At 46.3% G+C, this 22,410-nt stretch overlaps 1 protein-coding gene across 1 annotated transcript; it reads left to right on the top strand.

Moving 5' to 3' along the window:
* Positions 1-522: 522 nt before the first annotated feature.
* On the top strand, positions 523-21,845 carry col4a5 (collagen, type IV, alpha 5 (Alport syndrome)). The gene is made up of 49 exons (XM_061295786.1): positions 523-850; positions 9,684-9,740; positions 9,810-9,899; positions 9,982-10,026; positions 10,208-10,252; positions 10,337-10,399; positions 10,477-10,530; positions 10,619-10,645; positions 10,722-10,802; positions 10,900-10,962; positions 11,038-11,073; positions 11,139-11,180; positions 11,248-11,340; positions 11,707-11,760; positions 11,891-11,947; positions 12,040-12,084; positions 12,156-12,209; positions 12,298-12,339; positions 12,445-12,538; positions 12,751-13,038; positions 13,111-13,200; positions 13,268-13,338; positions 13,546-13,737; positions 13,819-13,987; positions 14,064-14,156; positions 14,228-14,332; positions 14,405-14,502; positions 14,567-14,717; positions 14,786-14,899; positions 14,965-15,132; positions 15,341-15,430; positions 15,515-15,661; positions 15,735-15,833; positions 15,912-16,001; positions 16,077-16,216; positions 16,277-16,403; positions 16,483-16,662; positions 16,742-16,792; positions 16,870-17,055; positions 18,487-18,620; positions 18,692-18,764; positions 18,845-18,916; positions 19,004-19,132; positions 19,213-19,311; positions 19,390-19,602; positions 19,675-19,852; positions 19,918-20,032; positions 20,106-20,278; positions 20,424-21,845. The coding sequence occupies exons 1-49, from the start codon at positions 761-763 to the stop codon at positions 20,503-20,505; spliced, it is 5,049 nt and encodes a 1,682-aa protein (XP_061151770.1). The 5' UTR covers positions 523-760; the 3' UTR covers positions 20,506-21,845.
* The last annotated feature ends 565 nt before the right edge of the window (positions 21,846-22,410 follow it).

The following is a 22,410-nucleotide window of genomic DNA, read 5'->3' as shown; positions in this document are numbered from 1 at the left end:
GGGACGTCTCCCAAGATTAGGAAAGTTTATTTTAGTCAAAAAAAATTTGTCTTACAGTTGTTGCAAGTATATAGTAAACAAATGTAGATTTGTATTACTGTGGTGTAATTAACGTATATCTTCCATACATGCAATCTTTTTGTCTTAAGTGAATATTCAATTGGCAATAAAGTGGTATGGAATGCAACATGTCGGGACGCATAAGAAAAATAAAGGTTTTTATTTCAGTCTCCGTTTTGTGCCGCCTCAGGCGTGGGTAGGCGCGCAGGAGAAAGGGGACTACACTATATCCCTCCGCCCTTGCAGAGTCCTAACTTGCATTACTTTCCCGCTGTTATATACGTGACAAAACATAGCGCATAGTTGTTAGAACTTCAGTAAAGTTCGTTTTATTCTAAGAATTCGCGATAAAGTCGACGTGAAAGTGTAATTCAACACTATTTGAGTAGGCGTCTTCTCGGAGCGAAGGTGCGAGTGGCACAAATCAGTGCGCACTGCAAGTGGAAAGTAGATCCGGCTGGGGCAGGTTCTGGAGCGAAATCAGAGAGGGGGAGCAGAGGCGCACGGTACCACAGCCAGGACCACTTTGGAGCTTCTGCACGGCGACAGGAGAACCACTCTAGCGCCTCAGTGTTCCGCGTCCACGCAGAGCAAGACGCGCAAAGAGTGGAGCGAAGAGACGCGCGGCGATGACACGCCAGTAACAAGGCGCACTTTTCTCAGTCGGAACGCGAGCGGATCCACCGTGTATACGTCCAAGATGAGCAAAGAGGCGACGAGGCTGCCCCGCTACGCGGTGCCGCTGCTGCTGCTCGCCCTGTGCGCCGCCGTGCAGCGGACAGACTCTGCGGTAAGTTGCGCTCCTTTTGCCGGCCACACAAAGTCCACCGGAGAGCCGCGGAGGAACAGGGGAATGGTGCAGCCTTGGCCCGGACACCAGCGGCTCTCCGACGGACACGTTTATAAATAGAGTGGTTGCTTTGCAACAAGTGTAACTTGCACAACTACAGTTTTACGACATTTATGTCTGCATTTTCTCCAAATTACCTGGAACAAAACAATATTGTATTTTGGGGGGGTTTTCGGGTTTTTAATGCCTTTAATGGCAATTCATGTATTGCATTTGCAAAAAGACTAAAATTGATTTTCGAGTGCTTAACATCACTTTCTATGCAAAATTATGAGTCAAATTTGGATTGCGGTTTATATATTATTAAAAAAAACAAAAAAACAAGCGTGCATGTTTGTGCACACCTCACTTGTTTGCCTACCCCCAATAGCCGCCATGAAGCAGCTTTCTAACATTACCTCTATCGTGCATCCCCGTCTAAAGTCAACAGTGCACCAGAGTCATGTAATATCCCACCATTAGCTGAATATTAATACTCATGAATAATTCATATGGCATGCATACCAGTACTTCGAAGGCCACGCCCCCGCAACTCCAAGCAGGCGTGTCCACGAAGGACTTGCATACATTTTTTTTTTTAACCGAGACCTAAGACAAGGTGGTTACCTTGGCAACGCTGTTTGGCCTATGGACTGACAACTATGTAATGAGCATGAAAAGTTCACGGAGAGTTATTGTGACACAGGGAAATTAGACTGAAATGTTAGATTTAGTTAAGGCAAGTCATATTTATGGATAGGCAAGAGGAAATGAATATTTTAATAAAATCAGTGTTCAAAAGTCAGACGCAAGCTGTAAATGTAAATAAACAGACATTAAGTTCAGTTGATAAAGCGGCTGCCTGAAGATTATTAAAGGCACGAAAAAAATGACAAACATTACAATTTTCTATCGAATACAAAAAAAAGGCAACCGTAGTGGCGGGGGGGGGGGGGCATTGACCCCAAATCATTTCTGCCATGATCATATTGCTCCCCGTGTGCTCATTGCGGCCACCTAGTGGAGCTTTGTGAGCATAACATGACATTCCTCAGCATTTTCTTTTTTTTTTTTTGGTCATGTCCTATAACGTCTTCAGAAATGTGTCTGTTGACGGAAATGGTCGTGAACTCTTGAACATACAGACATTCAACGGCAAGGTCAGCTTTAAATGGAGCTTCACATCCATCTTGCCTATGTGTGTGTGTGTCGTGTGTGTGTGCACATCAATCCTCACACAGATATGAATCTCCTCTCAGCCAGGTGAGGGAGTTCAGCAGTAACGCATACCTGGACATTTCCTTTGAACACACAATTAATTTGCCTTCCTGTGCGCGCGCACACACACACACACACGCGTCACCTGACCCACACGGCCGAGTTTGGGTAGCCATAACAGCCTCAGGTTGTGACGTCATGCTTTAGTTAAATCCTTCTTTCTTCCCTCTGTCTCTCCGTTCCTTTACGTTAGCTTGCAAGTCGTAGCGCTCGGGCGGACCATTGTCGTAAAGTGCTAATGTTTTTAATTTGGACTCATCTCTCCACTTGAGATGTCCCACAATGCTGACTTCCACTTCAGGGAAGAGGGAAAATTTGAAAAAAACATGGAAAGGTTGTTTATGTTCCAAAAGCTCCGTGCCACCACAATGCAGGAGAGCAGAAGATGCCGCAAAAAGTCGCAAGTAGCCAAAAGTCAACGAGAGGCAACGGTAAATGTTTAAACAACTAATTAGCTCCTCTAAACTACGTCCTATTTTTAAAAAGCTTTTCAAAGGTTGTCGCACCAAACTCTATTTTTGGAACTGCCTCTAACGGATATCAATTCAACCCGATTGTAGTAAAAGTTGTTTTGCGAGCTAAATAAAGTAAGGGCAGAACATGTAGCTCTCGTTTCTGTTGTCACAGGTCGTACAAGGGCACATGTGAGCGGTGAGTGCGTTTCCAGGCATTGGCTTGAACCTTCAGGAGGAACACCACGGCCTCATGTTTAGCCCTCGGTGGTGATTCAGACGGAGGATTTCTGCCATTTCACAAAGTGCTTTTGTGGGGTTCTATTTTTTTTAAGGCCAGCCTAATGACAAAGTCAGACATCTGGACCGAGATGTTTTTGATTAATGTGCTACTTCAATTTTAGGAAGCTTTGCGGACGCTTGATGATCAGGAATCTACCTGCAGAATTTCTTAAAAGAGGAGTCAAATGCCCGGTTTGATTGCAAGCGTAAGGTCAGAGGTCAGACTTGGTCCCATTTGTGTTTTGACAAAACGTGGCCGTGATCCATCGGGCTAGCGCGCAAATCCACCTACTCGAAGACTCGCTGTTCAATTTCCTCTTTCCCTTCCGCTCATTTTGGGCCAAAGGCGGCGCTCTGGGACAAATAAGTTCACAAAAACAGATATTCAGCTGAGGAATCAGAAAGGAAAATATAATAAAACTGAGCGGAAGGAGAGTTATTGTAAGCAAATAATCGACTTGCAGCTCGTGAAGTTGGAGGGGGCGGAAGATGGCATTTTTTTTATTGGATGATTTCCTACAAGCAGGCCACGTTATTGTTTTGAATTCTTTCGACTTGAGGTGCGGAAAGAGAAGGGGGGCGTAATCTGTCGAACATCGACGGGTGACCTCGATGTAAAGATGTCTCATTTGCATCCTCATTTGCGACGCCTGAACAAAATGCCTTAACACAATCCCAGCAAATAAGTTTCTTTACTAAGCAGAAGCGTGCTGGGTTTTTTTTGTTTTCTGGCGCAAATCCAGATTTGAGAAGCTCCGCATCCCGACACTTAGGGATAGATGTACTGTACGGATAAGTCGTGTTCTGGGCCTCTATCGGTTCATCTCACATGGGCCTCTACAGACCCCCAGACAGAGAGATGTCGGGGGAAGATAGGCCTCACGGCACTGGGCCGAGTGTGCACGCTCCTCGGCTATCTGCTGACGGATGAACGAAGCCGTCAGAGCTGCCTGAGAAGGTGTTTTGACTGGCGAGGAGGATGCCAAAAAAGGAGTCCTGACTCTCTGTATGCTCGCTCAGTCTCTTCCAATCAGGGCACCTGTTTCTCCCATTATGCTCGAATCTTCTTTGGAGCTCAGTGAAATCCTTCTGGCTCATGGAGACTATGTGTGTCTTGTTCTGTTGGACCTGACCGCAGGGTTCGGCCATTAGCGGTACTGCCGGTGGTTCAGATCCTACACGGCAGGCAAGATTTTTACCCGAGTCCCCACTCAGCACCACTGTCGGATGGCGTTCCACAGGGTTCAATGTCAGGGCCCTACGGTTTCCATTGTATTTGCTGCCCCCTGGATGCCATCTTAGGAAATGGTGGTCCTTCCTTTCGCTGCTATGCAACATGCAGAAAGGACACTTTCTCCTTAAATTTAGGAAGGTGTGTCTTCAGATCCGTGTTCAAAGTTGCCACAAATCATGTTCTGGTTGTGTGAACTTGGTTAGCAGTAATCCCAGGTCAGTGTGGTGGCTGGAATGTGACTAAGCGGGGGGATAAGGGGCTCGTGCCATGCCGTGCGGAGGACTCTCGCTCTTTGCTTCCCTTCCACGTTCTTGCCTGAGTTTTTCCACCTTTCTTGTCAATAAAATGCATCTCCGTGGGGGAAATTGGACCAAAAAAAAAAAAAGTCAAGCTGGCTGCTTTGTGCAAGAGTGGCGGCGCTGAATGCGGCACATTCCAGGCCCTCCGCTACACAAACAGCACCCCCGCCGCCTGCAACGACGGGAAATCAAACATCTGTTGCAGCCAGAGAGAGCAAAGGATGGTGACCGACTGACAGCTGAAGATGAGGCGGAAAAATGTCAAGTGGAGATCTTCTCGAACGCTGATTTAAAATATATTAGTTGCCTTGAGATACCTGACTTATGGCAGCAGGTCGTTTCACCGCCGAGCCTCATCTGTGCTCTTGCGGAGGATTCTCAAGTGGAAAGCATGCCAGGAACCTGCTGCGACCTGCCCCCCTTTCACAAAAACTGACAAGCGTGTTTGGCTCAACACCTCAAAGCATTTGCCGGGAGAGACAACATCATCTAACTCATCCATAAATCATCTCAATGAGGCTTTAATTAAAAACAATCTCAAGCCATAAATTGTGCTCACACCGTGGTAATGAGACGTTTGAGGAGGACAGGAGCAATGAGTCACATTCAAATTGACATCATCGTTGTTTTATGAAATATGAAAAGTCAGAAAGCCACAAATTTGTTTGCATTATTGGATGGGCATCTTAAATGCTGGAGGGGGCCAACCATTTTTCATCAAATGAGGCCTGCTCACGTTTTTAGTACAGGGCAGTATAAGCGCAACTAAGACATGTCTGCCATCTAGTGGTGATTGGTGAGATTACAACTCAAAACTACAGTCTGACTATTCAGTTTGTTTTAGGGCAAGGAGAATGTGTAACTTTTGCTGATTAATTTACTGCTCGCTTGTCAACAAAACAGAAAAGAGAATTTTGAAGAAAAGAAAAATCGTATATTAAATTGCAATCGCAATGTTGAGAAGAGAAAAAGAAAAAGGACCCTCAGCCCGACGTTCTACCTAATCTCCCTTCATCTTTCCACTGGCTATGAGAGCATCTCACTCAACCCCCCAAAAGTATTTGTCCCACATTCTCCCAGAGAAGAAGGCTTATCTTGTTGTGTCTACAACTGCTGCTCTCGGGTAAATGTTAAGATTAGGCCCCGGTTCATCCAAACAGATTTTGTACACTCCGAGCAGAGCAGTATGCCGTTTACTTAAGGCCACTTCAATAGCTCCGCTTGCAACTTTGGACGCATTCGTGTCCGCCTTCTGGTCCAGCCCCGCCGTGACACGTATCCAAGCTCATCATCCCTTGCTTCGATTTCACGCGACGCCGCTATTGCTCTCTGCGTGTGTTTGCGAGAGCCCGGCGCCGTCATGTTCAAACCTGCGCGAGACAGGGCCGGGCCTCGACGGGATTGATATCATGGAATTAAAACGCAGACTCTCCAAATAATACCTGGCCGTCCGCCACGCCCTTGGCTTTCGGAAGATGACGACGTCTGTTCAAAGAAATGGTGACGGCGATGACTAATAAATTTTTCGGAAGGGCGAAGAAAGAACGTAATAGTCAGACTAATTACAGATCACCATTCACATATTTTGGAACTCCTTTTTTTTTTTTTTTATCTAATCTAACAAATATTGATGGAGCCACTCCTCTCTCACCTCCTCAGTACGGCACTAATATTAACGGTTGTATGGAAAGCATAAAGAAAATGAGTACTGTCTGTGAACGTGTCGCCTCACTCAACGTAAATGCTAATTAGCATTAAGCTAGCCTCTTAAAATGCGAACCTATCTGGTTGTTTTATGATTGTCTTTCTTTTACGTGTAGTTTGACAGTCAATTCCAACCAGGAGTTCTGTCAACCAGTACTTTAGTTTTTTCATTACTTAAGCTTTCTCCCTATTATTGGATTTGAATGCACGAGTAGAAAAAAGGAAGCGTTCATTTTAATTACACTTGATAAACGATTGCATTTGTCGGCCTCTTTCAAAAGAAGGTTTTGCCGAAGAAGTACGAATTCCTGGTGGAGCATAGTGACAAGATCACACACGTGCGAGTGTGGGGAGCTTGAGCTTTGTCAGTAGGGGGTCTTCCTCCTCTAGTCAAAACACACTCCAATTTTTGGGCCGACGGGAAGAAAATATTTGCTTTGGTCGCCTCCGTCGGGGCGTCGTCACCTTGAAGTAGTCAAAGTCCAACCGCGATGAAAGGGATCAAGGCAACGGCTCGGAGGCCGGAGCACTAACCTTGGGATAAAACCAACACGCTGATGCTTACCACACTTAATGACCCAATCGGAGTTCCTTTTAATGTTCCTCCCTAGTTACAGAATGTCCTGGTTCAAAGTTTGCGCCCACGCTGTTTTAGATTTTCGAGGTTTTTCGCTGACAGAATTGAGAGATCCCACAGAGCAGAGAGACTACGGAGGAATGCTGAACGCGTGTTAAAGTCGAGTTGGTTGACGTTTGAAGACTTATAATTACCGTGACATTCCATGCTAATTCGCGTTAGCACGTCAAGGGCATTTTGGATTGTGTGGCAGCATTGAGCTAGCAGACTTTTGTTAGATTAGATTAATTGAATGGGGTCCAATATTTTGGTATTCAAACACACAATGTTGAATTAGTTTTATGTGTCAGTTTTACAGAAAGTTTCAACTGGAAGTGACAATTTCAACACATTTCAACTTCTTTTTTTAGGTCTCATTTTTGTTTAATAATTTTTGAGTGTGTAGGAGGGCTCAAATTAATGCTGGTAAAAATGAGTGGGCCAATAATCGTGTCATACGCTAAGGTAGAAAACGTGTAGCAGGCAAAATCATTTCTTATTATTTATATTTTGTCATGAATTCTAGTCTAATCACACGGAGGAGGCGGGGATGTGTGCTTCCAAACTCACCTTCCTCCTCATCCTCACCTGTCTCAGCTCCTGCTTTGTTGAGTGAAACAGCGCCGCCTAACGGTCAGACGAGGGGGTTGATGTTTTTTCCAACCTTTGACAGAACATGACAAACTTGTAAAAATTCAAGGAGAGGGGAGGAAAGGTTTTACTGCAGCTGTCAACACTTATTCTAGTGTTTAGTGCTGTTTGGTCATCACATCCGCACGTAGAAAAGATGATTGTCAGAGATGACTGGTTCTTTATGGACCGTACGCGGTGCCAAATAGCAGGCCGGTCTCGGCTTGTCAGTTCAAGCTGGCAGGAGCGCCGACTTCCCTCGGGCCTGCCGGCTTGGGCTGGCACCAAGGGAGGAACGCAAAGAAGAGGAGTGAGAGAGTGCGAGCCAAAGGGAGGGAGGGAATATTTGCAGCTCAGTGACCTTTGCAAGTGGATTACACGGCCATTGACTCTTATATTTGGATTATTGAGCCCGGTTCAGGGCAGTTCACATCGACAGCTATAATTACAAATCAACAAAGAGCTCTTTTTAAATGATTACAAACAAATAATTAAGCGACGTGACGTCTTCCCTCGAGCCGATATTTGCGCTCACGTATATGTAAATTAAATTTAATTACATAAGACGGGCAGAACAAGAAATAGATATTATTATATAGCAATATATTATTGATGTAATTAATTTCAGTCTCTTTTGTACAGTTGAAGCTGAATCCATAACAGACGAGGGAGCAATTATCTGCCTTTCGAGAACGTTAATGCCAAACATTTTCTGCTCTTTCCTCGTTTCACGTGATTAAACAATCTTTTTTTTTTCGCCGGCAGGCACACCTTTTTGTGTGCAGACATTCGATGTTGTGTTGACACAAGGCTGGCGAGGCGCCATTGCACGCAGGTGTGCAAGCCACGGGGGGGAGGACCAGTAAACATGTAGTACAAGATGTAAAGAGGAGACGTGAGATCAAGGTCAAAGTTCAAGTGCAAAAGAAAGGAAATTAGAAGAAGAAAAGAAAATGAGGTAGAAAGTCAGCGTTCAAAAAAAAAAAAAGGTTTCACAATCTGGAATGACGCACAAAAACGGGTGAGTGGTAGTCTCGCCATTGGAGAGCAGACTCCATTGAGCTGAAGCAGACCAGAGACTAATCTGGAGATCCAGGCTTTGTAAAAACACACACCCGTGCACACGCACTTGTGGACACACACACACCCTTGACTACCCATGTGCAAATGCATTCAGACATGAGCAACAGCAACACCCTCTAACCCTGACAACAAATTTTATGCCTACTGCCAAGACATTTCGATACCAATAAACTTTTTTTTTTTTTTTTTTTTAGCAGTGAACTTCAACTTGCTAGCTTGATGTTCTGTGATGCCCAGCTGGCACCGAGCACGTCAACAACCATGGGAAAACTTGCAAACTTTTCTCAACTTTCTCTCCACCAAACAATCTCCTCACTCTATTTATTAGTCGTGTTAGCTGAGAGAAATTGTGGGAATCCGTTTTATTTACTGATCGCTACTACATCGCAAATACATTAGACGGCTGTTTTCCTCATGACCTTGCAGCTGTCTTCTCCAAACCAAGCAAATCTGCACAACTCCCGAAATTTCCTGTGGGAAGAAATGCGGCTCTTGTATGGTTGTGAGATTGCGTGTTCAGTTAAAACTTAGTTTGAGTAGATTGCGTTTGTTGTGATTTAAATAATCAGCTAGCCATTTATGACCAATTTATACAGAAGTCCGAGTGATTTCCCAAACATTCACATACCTTCTCTTGCACCTGTTTCATAAAGTTACGCAATGGCGCCCTCCTGTGGCGCAGAAGGGTATTGTTTTAAATACGATGCTGTTTGTGTGTACTATTTATCGCATTTCAAGACGTATTTAATAAAGTATTTGATATTCTTTAGTTAAAATACAACAAAGAGTAACAAATTACAACATTTCAATAAAGCTGATTCTGATTCTATGCCACCAATGCTAGTGATTGCTAACACATTGTGTTCGTTCTCAGAAATTGACACCAAGGCATATTCTTAAAGTTTTCCAAAAATATTTCATGACAGTAGAAGAAAGTGTAAGAACAAATTTGCACTTGTAGGTGAGTCAGAGAGTGGTCAGTCGTCACAGCGTTTAAACTTATGTAAAGTTGTAAATTTGCCTTTTTAGCGTTCGTTAGCTGAATGGCTAACTGAAATAAAAACATGGATTTTTTTTTATATTTACAGTTTTATCACTTTTCCACGGACATTAAAAGATATAAGCAGTTCAACAACACAATTGTCTTCAATTAATTTCATTATGATTAGTCTTTTTTTACCTGATGAATGAAGGTCCATCTTTTTTTGTCCATCAGGCTTGCCATGGGTGTGCAGGATCCAAATGTGACTGTAGTGGAGTCAAAGGAGATAAGGTAAGTGGAAAGAGAAACTAATACGTTTGAGTAACGTCACCTATGTTCAATATTTGTGTCGGTGCACAGGGTGAGAGGGGTTTTCCAGGTCTCACCGGACAACCAGGAGTGCCGGGATTCCCGGGACCGGAAGGGCCAATCGGACCCCGAGGAGAGAAGGTCGCTCATTATTTAAAAAACGAAATGACTGTTTTGCTAATAGTAATAATTCCAACTCGTGTTTTTTACTTGTGTCTTTCAGGGTAGTGATGGACCTATGGGTTTAGGTGGCCCAAAAGGAATAAGAGTGAGTTTTATTATTATCACCATAAATGTAGAAAGTTATATTAGATTACGAAAATTTGTTTTCAATTATTGGTCGGGTGATTGTAGTTCCCATTTTTCTCCAACAGAGGTCACTGTTTTCACGTGAATTAAGTCACAGTTAGCTTTTATGTCCATGGCTGACCTTGGTTATCTTTTTATAGGGACCTGCCGGATTGCCAGGATTTCCAGGAACACCAGGACTTCCAGTGAGTTTTCATAGTTTGTAACAATGCTTAATTAAAATGCCACGGTTCGTGTAATTTAAATTTGACCTCTTTCTTGTTTCCCAGGGTCTGCCGGGGCAGGACGGAGCTCCAGGCCCAAGAGGAACGCCAGGATGCAATGGGACTAAAGTATGTTGAGGAAAAACAGGTTTGTGTTAATTCAAATATTTACATATTCATACATTTGTTTTGTTTTTATTGACTAGGGTGAAATAGGCTACCCGGGAACATCTGGAATCCCAGGACAACAAGGACTGTCGGTTAGTCTAGAAAAGAACATACCTATGATTTGACTCTCCGGCACACTGATCCACATTCATTCAACTGTTTGATCATCCTCTTCCCTAGGGTCCACCTGGTCTTCCTGGACAGAAGGTTTGTGGTTTGAACTGCTTCCTAATAAGGGGCCAAAGTCTTATTCCAAACAAAAACACACTTGACCATATCACAGGGCGATCCCGGTGACGTGATCTCGACAAATCGCTTTGGGGAGAAAGGAGCTGTGGGATTTCCTGGACTGCCAGGAGTTCCTGTGAGTCTTCTTAGAGCTTTTGTACCATTTATTTTTAATCATTAGACTGAAATAGAACTTCCAAGATTTTGACTGGTCTTTCATGGATACGTCCTAGGGTCCTCCAGGGCCTGCCGGCTACCAAGGTCCAACTGGCCCTCCAGGACCGAGAGGCTTTGAGGTAACAGAATGAAAATTAGTCACACAATACGTCATCATAGCTTGATGCTAAGCTAACTCCATTGTTGTGTGGTAGGGTCGACCTGGCCCTCCCGGTCCTCCTGGACCTAAGGTGAGGTTGTTTTTGTTTAATTTCTATGAGCTCCATTCTCATGGCAATTCTTCTTGCTGAAACAGGGAAACATGGGACTGAACTTCCAAGGCCCCAAAGGAGAGAAGGTACCACCCCCTAACAAAGTTATTCCTTGCTTCATCTCATTTTGTACCAATTTAATTGTGAACGCAGGGCGATGGTGGTTTACCGGGACCTGCTGGGCCGCCGGGACAGGTTGGGGAACAGAAGAGGCCAACCGAGACAGAGATTCAGAGAGGCGACAAGGTGAACTTGTGACAATATATCTATTTATATGACATCTTGTGACACATGTAAATATAATATATTTAACCACTGTTAAACCAAACACTCAAATTTGATCTAAACGTTTGGTAGTTTAATGCAAACAGGCAAGGTGTGTGAACAAATTTCCAGACCAGGTGTCACAAAAATATTTCAGATCCAGACTCCAAGTTTTCCTCTTCAAACGCACTCTGCCAGCCTCCTGATACATCCCTTGAGTTTTACGAAACAGATTTGATTTTTTTCAGGGCTGGTAGTCGGGGTTTGAAAAATACAGTACGCCTGTTTGGAAATTTTTGGTTTGAGATACACAGTACTCATCAATGTCCTGCATTTCTGTTTTGAAAGGGTGACCCAGGAATTCCGGGCTCCCCAGGTGATCCCGGCTATCCAGGTCCTCCTGTAAGTGTCATTTGTAAATCAGTCCAATCGTCCGTCTGTCCGTCCGTCCATCCATCCATTCATCCATCTATCCCAATTCCCTCCATCCATGAAAAACATCTGCTCACCTGAGTTTTGTTATTGGCTGCAGGGTACCCCTGGTGGCCAGAAAGGAGAAAAGGGAGAACCGGGAGAGGCAGGCAAACGTGTGAGTTAAACCACCAAAAGCCACCTGGGTTGTGTGTTTTTACGTTACACTCTCACTCCCCTTTCAAAATAAATCTGTTTATTTCTTAACAGGGCAAACCAGGAAAAGACGGCGACCCTGGTCCACCAGGCTTCCTTGTGAGTTCTCAAGACAGAAAATGTCAGATTGTCGAGAATTTATGAATGCTTCTAATCTCCTCTTCTCTTAGGGTCTCAAAGGAGACTCAGGCATTCCGGGTTCCCCAGGCAGGGATGGAGAGAGAGTGAGAGAAATCATTTCTTTTCCAGATAATTAAACAGATTGGGATGTCATGTTTTGACAATATGTACTCAAATATTTTTCCTTCAAAGGGCATGAAAGGAGAACGTGGATTCCCCGGTGCTCCAGGATTGGTGTGTACTCCATCTAACCTTGATGTCTTCCAATCAATAAAAACATCTTGATCATTGAACGTTACTACCGTAACGGGTTTGGCTTGATTGTCTTTGTCCCATCAGGTGATTAGCGGGCAGACAGGAGCACAAGTGGGTCCAAAAGGCGAGCCCGGGTTCCCCGGATCACCTGGCGGCAAAGGAGACAGAGGATCAACAGGTCAGTGGAGAACCGAGTTTATTATAGTTAAAGCAAACAAATCAATGGAAACTGGAATTGATTGTTTCACTTTTGGCTTTGTCCGAAATAGAAATAATAGGTTCTAAGAGAACGCTAACCTAATTAAAGCAAAGTATTGTCAAATTATAGTGAGGATTCCACCTCCCTCTCTCACTATTAATCAACAAAGTCACCATTTTGTCCTTCTCCAGGTTTACCAGGACCTCCAGGAGCAGCAGGAATTCCAGGTGGTGGTGGTGGTGGTATACCGGGACAGCCAGGCTTCCCAGGAGACAGAGGTCAAAAGGGAGACACGGGCAGTCCAGGGATCTCTCTTCCAGGAACTCCGGGTCGCCCTGGACCCCCCGGGGCGCAGGGTCTACCAGGGCCCCCTGGACCTCAAGGCTTTTCCACCGGTGGGCAGAACTGTCTCCCTGGTAATCCTGGACGTGACGGCCTTCCGGGAGACAGAGGTTACCCAGGAGAGTCGGGCCAGAAAGGTGAGATGCCGCTTTTTTTATTGGTGGTCATCGAGAAGTGATCGCTCGGTGATCTGTCGTTCATCATTTCAGGTGAAAAGGGAGACACCTGTGTCAACTGCAGGAGTGGTACAACCGGTATCCCCGGACCCCCGGGTCCTGCTGGACAACCAGGTTACCCAGGTAACACGATCGCTTATAACAATGAGTCACTAGAAAGGAAATAATCATTGGTGTGGGAACCCCTCAGGAAATCCTGGTACCCCAGGTGTTAAAGGAGAAAGCGGATTCCCTGGTTCATCTGGCGGAAATGGGCCACCCGTGAGTCCTTTTTTATTCCCTGGAAAACTCTCCTATTAAATGTAAATATGTATGTTAATCCGCCATCTTGTGGTATCGACAGGTAATCATAAACCTTCGGTGGGACCTTCAACCACTAAATTTGCAGCCGGGCGGGCTGGCTCATGTTTTTATAACAGGATTTCGATGGTTGGGCGTCTTACATACCGATTTTCTTCTGTTCCACAGGGTGTGCCCGGTCCTATAGGTCCTCCAGGATTCCCAGGAGAGAAGGGAGAGCCAGGCGAAGCCATCTCTGGAGGCGGTGCCAGGGGTGAGAAGGGTGACACTGGATTTCCTGGTCCACCTGGTCTTCCAGGTCTGGATGGACGGCCCGGTCGCGATGGGCAGCCCGGTCTTCCGGGGCCCAAAGGAGCTCCTGTAGGTTGCCACGATTCAGTTGTTCTGAGACTTGGACAGTTGGATCCATTCTGATAAGATTTATTTTCTTGCTTCTGACAGGGACCTTTCGACGGGAGAGGAGAGCGAGGGATCCCTGGTGATTCAGGTCCCCCTGGGATCCCAGGAGATCGAGGCCCTCCAGGTTCCCCCGGCTTTGGACCCCCCGGAGCATCTGGAGAAAAAGGTATCCAGGGTGTCTCTGGAAGACCTGGATCTCCTGGTATACCTGGTGAGAGATTTTTTTTTATTTCTTAAAGTTGTAATTCTTTAAAGGTCATGGAAATGACCCAATTTGTCACTAATAGGTGCCAAAGGTGAGCCAGGTTTGTCAGTGGCAGAAAAAGGGCAATCGGGACCCAGAGGTCTGGACGGGGAGCCGGGACTTCCTGGTGGACCAGGTATAGATCTTCATCGTAGTGAGATATCAAACTATGCATTCTTGCTTCTAAAATATTTTCGCTGATTTCAGGAAACCCAGGTCAGCCTGGTCAACCTGGTTTCCCTGGATTACCAGGAGCCAAGGGTGACCCTGGACTGCCCGGTATTGGACTTCCTGGGCCCCCTGGACCTAAAGGTACCTGAAATTGCTTATGATCATCTAAATGCACATCCAAACTAACACTTATCATCTCTTCTTGTCTTCAAGGATTTTCTGGTACCCCCGGACAACCAGGAGCTCCGGGAGGAGCTGGTAGACCAGGGGTAGATGGCCTTCCAGGCCAACCTGGATTTCCTGGACCAAAGGTACATGGATGTTAAAACATTTTAAATGTAAAAGTGCAAAATAATGCATTTTCCTCTTTGACAGGGTGAACCAGGCTTCGGCTTACCAGGGCCTCCAGGTTTACCAGGTGTACCTGGAGCTAAAGGTTTCACCGGACCCAAGGGAGATCCTGGTTTCCCTGGCGGGCCTGGCTCACCAGGGCGATCTGGATTTGATGGCGTACCAGGACCTAAAGGTATTTGAGCATTGCCGTTTAATTCTTTGTTATAAGCCAGCCAAACTCATTATTTCTCTGCTGTCCAGGTGAAGCAGGAACATCCGGTCTCCCCGGACCTCGTGGCCCACCAGGACCCCCGACAGCAGGCTCACGTGGGCCTCAAGGGCCTCCTGGACTCCCAGGGCCAATGGGTCCACCTGGTAAAGAACACAACACTGCCCTACAACATGAAGGACCAAATCTTATCATTTTCTCACTCTTGCAGGATACCCTGGAGCGAATGGAGCAAAAGGAGACCCAGGGACCCCAGGTTTAGATATTCCTGGATTGCCAGGAGATAGAGGAAGTCCTGGTTTCCCTGGTTCCCCAGGACCAATTGGAACCCCGGGACCCCCTGGAGGACCTGGAAGGGATGGCCTTCCTGGGCTGCCAGGTAAAGACTAACTATGTGAATTTGTATGCCACAAACTAAATAGACAGTCACATTTGTTCCGACTCCAGTAGTGAAACGGTTGAATGATTACCAGAAAACAACTTTTAAAATTTCAAGATCATAACTTGATGTTTCGATACTGGAGTTGGTTGCTTTGGCGTGATGGTGAATCAAAATTTTCTATTCTGACTACTCCTCTTGATTTTAGGTACCAAAGGAGACATGGGTCCCATTGGATCTCCTGGACCAGCTGGAGGACCCGGGGGTCCTGGGGGACCCGGCGCTTCTGGTCAGAAAGGTATTTATCTCGAGTTCACCTCAAAGGATTTAATCACTCATCCCTATGTGCACTGTGTAATCTAGTTTCCCCCAACTTTGGCAGGTGAGTCTGGATTCCCTGGTAGGGATGGCGTTCCTGGCTCGACTGGAGCAAAAGGAGAAAGGGGTGATCCTGGTCTACCAGGACCTCCTGGATACAGTCCACCAGATCTGAGGACAAAGGGTGATAAAGGAGAACCGGGACTACCAGGCAAGACATTTGGCACACTTGTGGACCTTCAACATGAGAGCAAAGTATAAAAAGCATTCTTGTCGTTTTGCAGGAGCACCAGGTTTTCCAGGCCAAAAGGGCATCACTGGTATCAACGGTGACCCTGGACTTCCAGGATCAGATGGACGCCCTGGACTTCCTGGACCATCAGGTATGGCTTCACTACTAAGTACTAACCGATGGGTCCAAGCAAACATTTGTATAAACATTCCGTTTCTATTGTGCATAGGACCAAAAGGAGATCCTGGCATTCCAGGTGGACCTGGCGGTCCTGGAGCTCCTGGACAAAAAGGCAGCATGGGAGAAATGGGATTTCCAGGTTGAGTTGAAATGCTCGAACACCCAGAAACACTACCAAAGGCTTGAACTTAATCTGGGGGCATGTGTACCACAGGACCGTCAGGGCAGAAGGGTTTGCCGGGCCTATCAGGTCGACCCGGAACTCCAGGCCAACCTGGAGTGCCCGGTTTTCCAGGAGCCAAAGGTGAACCTGGCTCTGCTGGGGTTGGACCCCCTGGACCACTAGGAATCAAGGTAGACTGGACCCTAAAGTCCTAATTGGAGGAAATTCGATAAAACTGAAATCGATTGCAGGGCGATCCAGGCCAGTCAGGTTTTCCTGGAAGTCCAGGGCCTAAAGGGACTTCAGGATTACCAGGTCTTCCAGGACTACCTGGAGGACCGGGTGCCAAAGGTGATCTAGGTCCACCAGGATTCCAAGGTATTTAGGTTTATACGCTTTACCCGTGGGCATTTCATCTGTCCCAACATAATCGGAACACCTGACCTCTTTCTGTCAGGATCTCCTGGTATTCCCGGTCCAAAGGGTCTTGACGGTGGGCCCGGTGGCCCAGGCTTAACTGGAGCGCCTGGCCGACCAGGAGAGCCTGGCCGATCAGGTGCACCAGGATTTCCAGGAGATAAGGGTCAACCGGGTCGGGACGGGATCCCTGGGCCGGCTGGCGTCAAAGGAGAGCCAGGTAAAAGTTGTGGTGGAAAAGAAACATCAGCTTCAACATAGGACGATAAAATATAATTGCTGGGGGGGGTTTATTGAAGGGCTTCCAGGCTATGGTGAACCAGGACCCTCTGGACTTCCAGGACTGCCGGGTTTGTTGCCATTTAACACACGCGCATGTGCCGACTCGCGCGAAGTAATCCCCTCCCCCTCTTGTTCGATCAAAAAGGTGCCAAGGGAGACCCCGGTCCCACAGGCCCACCCGGCAGTCCCGGTTTCCCCGGTTCAAAAGGCGACGGTGGCTTCCCCGGCCTGCCAGGCTCTCCGGGGCCCATCGGCCCTCCTGGACCTCCAGGTCTAGCTCTCCAGGGTCCTAAAGGCTTACAAGGACCCCCTGGACCACCAGGAAGAGCAGGTAAGGAACGTATCTGTACCACGTGAACTTCCAGGAATTGCCGTCTGGTTTTTGGAGCGCGCCGTGTAGATAAAGATGAAATTCTTATCAAACTCTAAACGGGTTTTAGGTTGTAATTGATATTAGTTCTGTGAATTGCCACTTTGTACGCGGTTCCTATAAAACCAGGCAGCAACCCTGACGTAAAATCACCAATGTCACTTGAGGACCGATTTGCATGAAACACTCTTTCACCAATCACCACCATTGTCAGATCTGTTCAATCAATGTGTGACGTTCCAAGCACCGCCTTAAACGGGTGATCATCATCATCACACACCTTCCAATCTCCTCATTGCACTTTGTGACCCCAAACGAGGGGAGTTGCCACTTGTTTGATCTTCTCCGAGCCGCCCATTTGCTGTTCCTGCCACTGTGAGTCAAGCTGAGCCAGACATCAACCTCTCCAACACTACCAATTAAATTCGGCACTTCAAATTTGATCGAGTACACAAATTGGACTGAAATACTTGTGTTGCGGTTTCATCTGGCTTTGCTGTCCTACCCTTCTTTGATTCCACCAATCAATGCATGGTTGTTGTCTGCGGGCGACGAGGAATTTTTCCCGTAAAGACCGAGCGGGAAAGCCCTTTTTTTTTTCGTTCCCTGCTGTGACATTTTACCTCCATTTCTCTCGTCCCTCCTCGTGATGACGCTCGCCGCAGGTCCATCAGGTCAGATTGACTGCGTCCAGACTTTTATGCACGTTCCTCCTCACCGTCACTGTTAGAGCTTGAATTCCACTTTCTGATCTGCTGGAGAGGAAGTTGGCAAATGGTTGTAATGTCTCTCCTCTTTCACTTTTAACGCACACTGATGGTAACAGTCATGCACCTTGAGAAAGTAAGCACCGTTTCGGACAATTTGGGTTTTGTCGTCGAGTGAAAATGGCACAAGTCCACGGTTTGAGGTTTTAAGCAGACACGGAGAGCATGCCATCTGGATCAAACACTCCACTGAGATTGTGATTTGCATTTAGTCAGTTGTGCACAGAAACAGTGTGACTAACTCACCAGGAAAATTGAATCCGAGTGAACTTCAGATCATTTATGATTATTATTAAGGTTGTCATTTGTATTTCTGTTTTGATTCTTGTTTTATGTCTAAACCTCTTTGTCGTTTATGTTTTGCTTCAACCCTCAACCACTTTTCCCGGGAATTCGGGGAAGCCTAGGTCCTCCAGGTTAGATGTTTTTGATGATTTGGGGAGAGCTGACTTTGAACGGATGTTGTGACATCACTGCGTCGTGGTTAAGATGAACCTTTTTTTTCTCATCAATGTCGATTTAGCCTTGATTTCATTTTTGTAAACTCGAGCAATGTAAAGCAATAATCGCGCTTTGTATTTTCGATTGGCCGTGTCACCTGACTTCAGGTCTTCTGTGTACCAAGGTGTGCCTGGCCCTCAAGGAAGTCGTGGTCCGCCAGGAAGTGGTGGCGTTAGGGGAGAGAAAGGTATTCCCGGTGCTGCTGGTCAGCCAGGCTTCCCTGGACAGAAAGGAGACCCTGGCGTTCCAGGATTCTCAGTAAGAACTGAAGGAATCAAATCGAGTACTTACGACTTGATGATGTAACCGTCTTGGACCTTTTCCACCAGGGTGCACCCGGCTCTCCTGGTGGTCCTGGCGCAAAGGGAGACATCGGTCTGCCCGGCGTTCCCGGATTCCCAGGTTCTGTTTGTTCGGATGGAGAAGTGGATCTCAGGATTTGAAATCCATCATCTCTAAATAAGTGTTTGTATCTTAACTAGGACCAAAAGGAGACTCAGGACTTCCCGGTGGCTCTGGCCTTCCTGGTGACCCTGGAGATGTGGGACCGCCAGGTGAATATATTTAAGAGTGCCACTTCAGGTTTGGAGGCACAATTTGAATGACGCCACTTTTCTTCTTCTTTTTTTTTTTTGCTCCAGGCCTTCCGGGTGACCCTGGTGTTCCTCAGCCCCCCATTGTGATTAAAGGAGACCGTGGACCCCCTGGTTCTCAGGGCCAGCCGGGTGGTGGAGGGCTTCCGGGCTCTCCTGGACGTGATGGCCTCCCAGGTCAGTTTTCAGAAATGAGACTTCATTTGCCGCTTCTGCATTAAAAAGCAATGTCATGATACTTTTGGCTCTCTTTTCAGGTCAGCCAGGTGACTCGGGAGATCCTGGTCCAGAGGGTCCCCCTGGATTCAGCGGCCCCCCTGGAAGGAAGGGAGACAACGGACCTGCTGGTCAGCCTGGTGAGTTGACCCAAGCTGAAAAACCATCGTGAGTGAACGGTGATGTCCACAGTTGTCTCTCATGTCATCTGATCCCAGGTCAGCGCGGCTATCCGGGTCCTCCCGGTTCTGACGGCCCACAGGGTGCTCCCGGTCTTCCTGGCACGGGCTCGGCGTCCCACGGCTTCCTCATCACCCGACACAGCCAGATTCAGGAAGTGCCGCTGTGTCCGGTCGGAACCAACCTCATATACGACGGCTACTCCCTACTCTACGTGCAGGGCAACGAGCGGGCGCACGGGCAGGACCTCGGTAACGAATCGGGACGGCAGAGCTTCTAAAACGCTTTCTGCGCGACTGACTGTCTTCTGTGGCGTCCTCCAGGAACGGCGGGCAGCTGTCTGCGCCGCTTCAGCACCATGCCCTTCATGTTCTGCAACATCAACAACGTGTGTAACTTTGCCTCCCGTAACGACTATTCCTATTGGCTGTCCACGCCCCAACCCATGCCCATGTCCATGGCTCCCATCACCGGCGAGAGCATCAAGCCTTTCATCAGCCGGTACGACGCACACTCAAAGACTGAGGCGAGAACAATCCTCACTTTGCGTATCTGTCTAAATGTAGATGCTCGGTATGCGAAGCTCCCGCCATGGTGATCGCAGTCCACAGCCAAACCATCCAGATTCCAAACTGCCCCGCCAACTGGGAGGCTCTGTGGATCGGTTACTCCTTCATGATGGTAGGACATCAGCACGGACTCGACCAGTAATCAACCGCGATGTAACGCTTCTATCTTCTTTCCCGGCCCGCAGCACACTAGCGCCGGCGCCGAGGGCTCCGGCCAGGCCTTGGCCTCCCCCGGCTCTTGTCTGGAGGAGTTCCGCAGCGCCCCCTTCATCGAGTGCCACGGCAGGGGCACGTGCAACTACTACGGAAACTCTTACAGCTTCTGGTTGGCCACAGTGGATGAAAGCGAGATGTTCAGGTACGGCTTTAGACATCAAATGAAACTTTCCTTTTTCGTCCAAAAGACTAAAAAAAAAAAAAAGAACCTTGACGTAAAACAGGCAAACGGAAACGACATATAACACATGCAAACGCGGCGCTCACCTTGACCTTTGCCCTCACAGCAAGCCCCAGTCGGAGACACTGAAGGCGGGCAACCTGCGGACACGCGTCAGCCGTTGCGTGGTCTGCATGAAGAGGACGTAACGGCGCACAGCAACCATCGCACCACCTGCATCCGAATTCGGGCTGATCGCACGGCGGAACTGGTGGAATTCCATTGGTGCATTGTCTTCAAGTAAAAACAATGGTGCTACTGTGCAACACAGCTTAAAAAAAAAAAAAAAAAAAAACTGACATAAATCTCCTTTTTTTTTTTTGCTTTGTTTTTCCTAAGAAGTACCTCAAAAAAAAAAAGCAGAGGAAAAATATTCACAAAACGGTGCCATGATGAATGCGTGACAGCAAACATGCATTTTTCACTCCCCCCCCCCCCTCCCCTCTCCACTTTGAACGTGACCCAGGTGTTCTTCCTTTTCTACACATGCTCTTTTTCTTGTTTTCTTTTCTTCTTAACGAGGAGGGTGCGGATGAAGCTCTCCGTGGTAACCAAACGGGCACTTTGACTTCGGGACATCCAAGATGCGAGATGCACTGACTAGGAGCTTTCCTTTTGTGAGACTGACTTGGCTTTGACCACTTTTTTTTTTTTTTTTCTCGTCTTGCTCTTCCCTTCTTATTTCTATACGTCCGTCGTGACACGTGGTGGTACTTACTAACCCTGCTGCAAACACGCCTGCTAACTCCGCCTTCTTTCTTTTGTAAGTAATAAAATGTGTATATTGTGTAAAACACCTTTTATTATTAGCGTCTTAGGTCTTGAATTGGTAACGAGCATTTTTGCAGGTTTAGTTTGCTTACTCACGCACGCAACACACACACACATATTGTACAAAGTAAGGCTTTTATGAATGAAAACAGTATTTTATATATAATAAATATATATTTCTTAAAAAAAAAAAAGAGGATACTTGGCAGTGGGTGTTTTAAGGTTATTCAGTTCACCAAAAGACAAACTACTGAGCACAGTCAAAGCCATTTCCCTGCAACAAGTGTGTACGATATTAAAATCACTTAACCTTTTGTACTCAATTTGTAGAATTAATAATAAAGCGGAATTAAGGGGAGTTTTAAGATGGTCTGATGATCGGGGAAACGTTTCACAGGATTTTAATTAAATCATGGCTTCTTGTTACGAAAACCATGTCATGTTGTGTTGTTTCTTCATTTGTTTTAGTTTTTTTTTTTTTACATTTCCAGGTGTTGGGCTTTGCTGTAAAATGTGAGCCTGAATTCCTGCACCAAAAATCTCCAAATTTCACACTCGATTTAACGTGTAGGAGTCTCTAATTTTACTGTGACTTTGTGAGATGTTCTTTGGGTCAAGCTGGGGTGCAATTGTAATTTTTTTTTTTTTTTTAAAGTTCCTGTTCTGGTATTTCGAAGTTGTTATAAGCGAAAGACTGAAATAAACACAATGACCAAAATGTTGTGCGCTGAAAATGGATCATTTCCACTCTTCTGGCTCAATAAAAGTTGGAAAGCATCATTTGTGAGACTAGACATTGACCAGCAGGTGGCAGTATTACGACAAAGGAGAACGTCAAGCTTGACGAGATAAAATGTCAGTTAAGACTGTCGCAAACCCAAAATAACAGAGACGAGTGAGCTCGTGAATACGCAGTCAAGTTAAGAGTCAGTAATGTTGAGAAAAAAAAAAAAAAACTCCTAAAAATAAAAATAATAATCTGTGACTGTTTGACATTCAGAGTCCAAACGCACCCTAAAATCAAGAAAAATGTTAACACTAGACAAAAAAAACACTTTTATTATATAAATAATTTGTTGATGTGAAAGAACTTTTTTTTTTTTTTAAGTTCACTCAACTGAGTGGCTCACATGTGCAAAAGTGGACTTTGGGATTGTTTTTGAAGCTTGAACTTTGGGACCCCGAGCAGGTCACCTGAGCTGGATAAACTGACCGTGATTGTCGGTCGAATTTCAGTTAAACGAGGAAGAAGGAGAAGGAGGGGGGAAAAAAAAAAAGATCAG

Source organism: Syngnathus typhle, linkage group LG1, assembly GCF_033458585.1.
Source record: "Syngnathus typhle isolate RoL2023-S1 ecotype Sweden linkage group LG1, RoL_Styp_1.0, whole genome shotgun sequence".
NCBI lineage: Eukaryota > Metazoa > Chordata > Actinopteri > Syngnathiformes > Syngnathidae > Syngnathus > Syngnathus typhle.
Note: the sequence above shows the minus strand (reverse complement) of the source record. Positions and strands in the feature narration are given on the sequence as shown.

Bases quoted from the DNA above. Each gene is read 5' to 3' on its own strand.
- col4a5 (XM_061295786.1), top strand. From the start codon at position 761: ATGAGCAAAGAGGCGACGAGGCTGCCCCGCTACGCGGTGCCGCTGCTG. The intron at 15,431-15,514 runs GTATTTATCTCG...CAACTTTGGCAG, and splicing joins CGGCGCTTCTGGTCAGAAAG to GTGAGTCTGGATTCCCTGGT. The intron at 19,603-19,674 runs GTAACGAATCGG...GGCGTCCTCCAG, and splicing joins GGCGCACGGGCAGGACCTCG to GAACGGCGGGCAGCTGTCTG.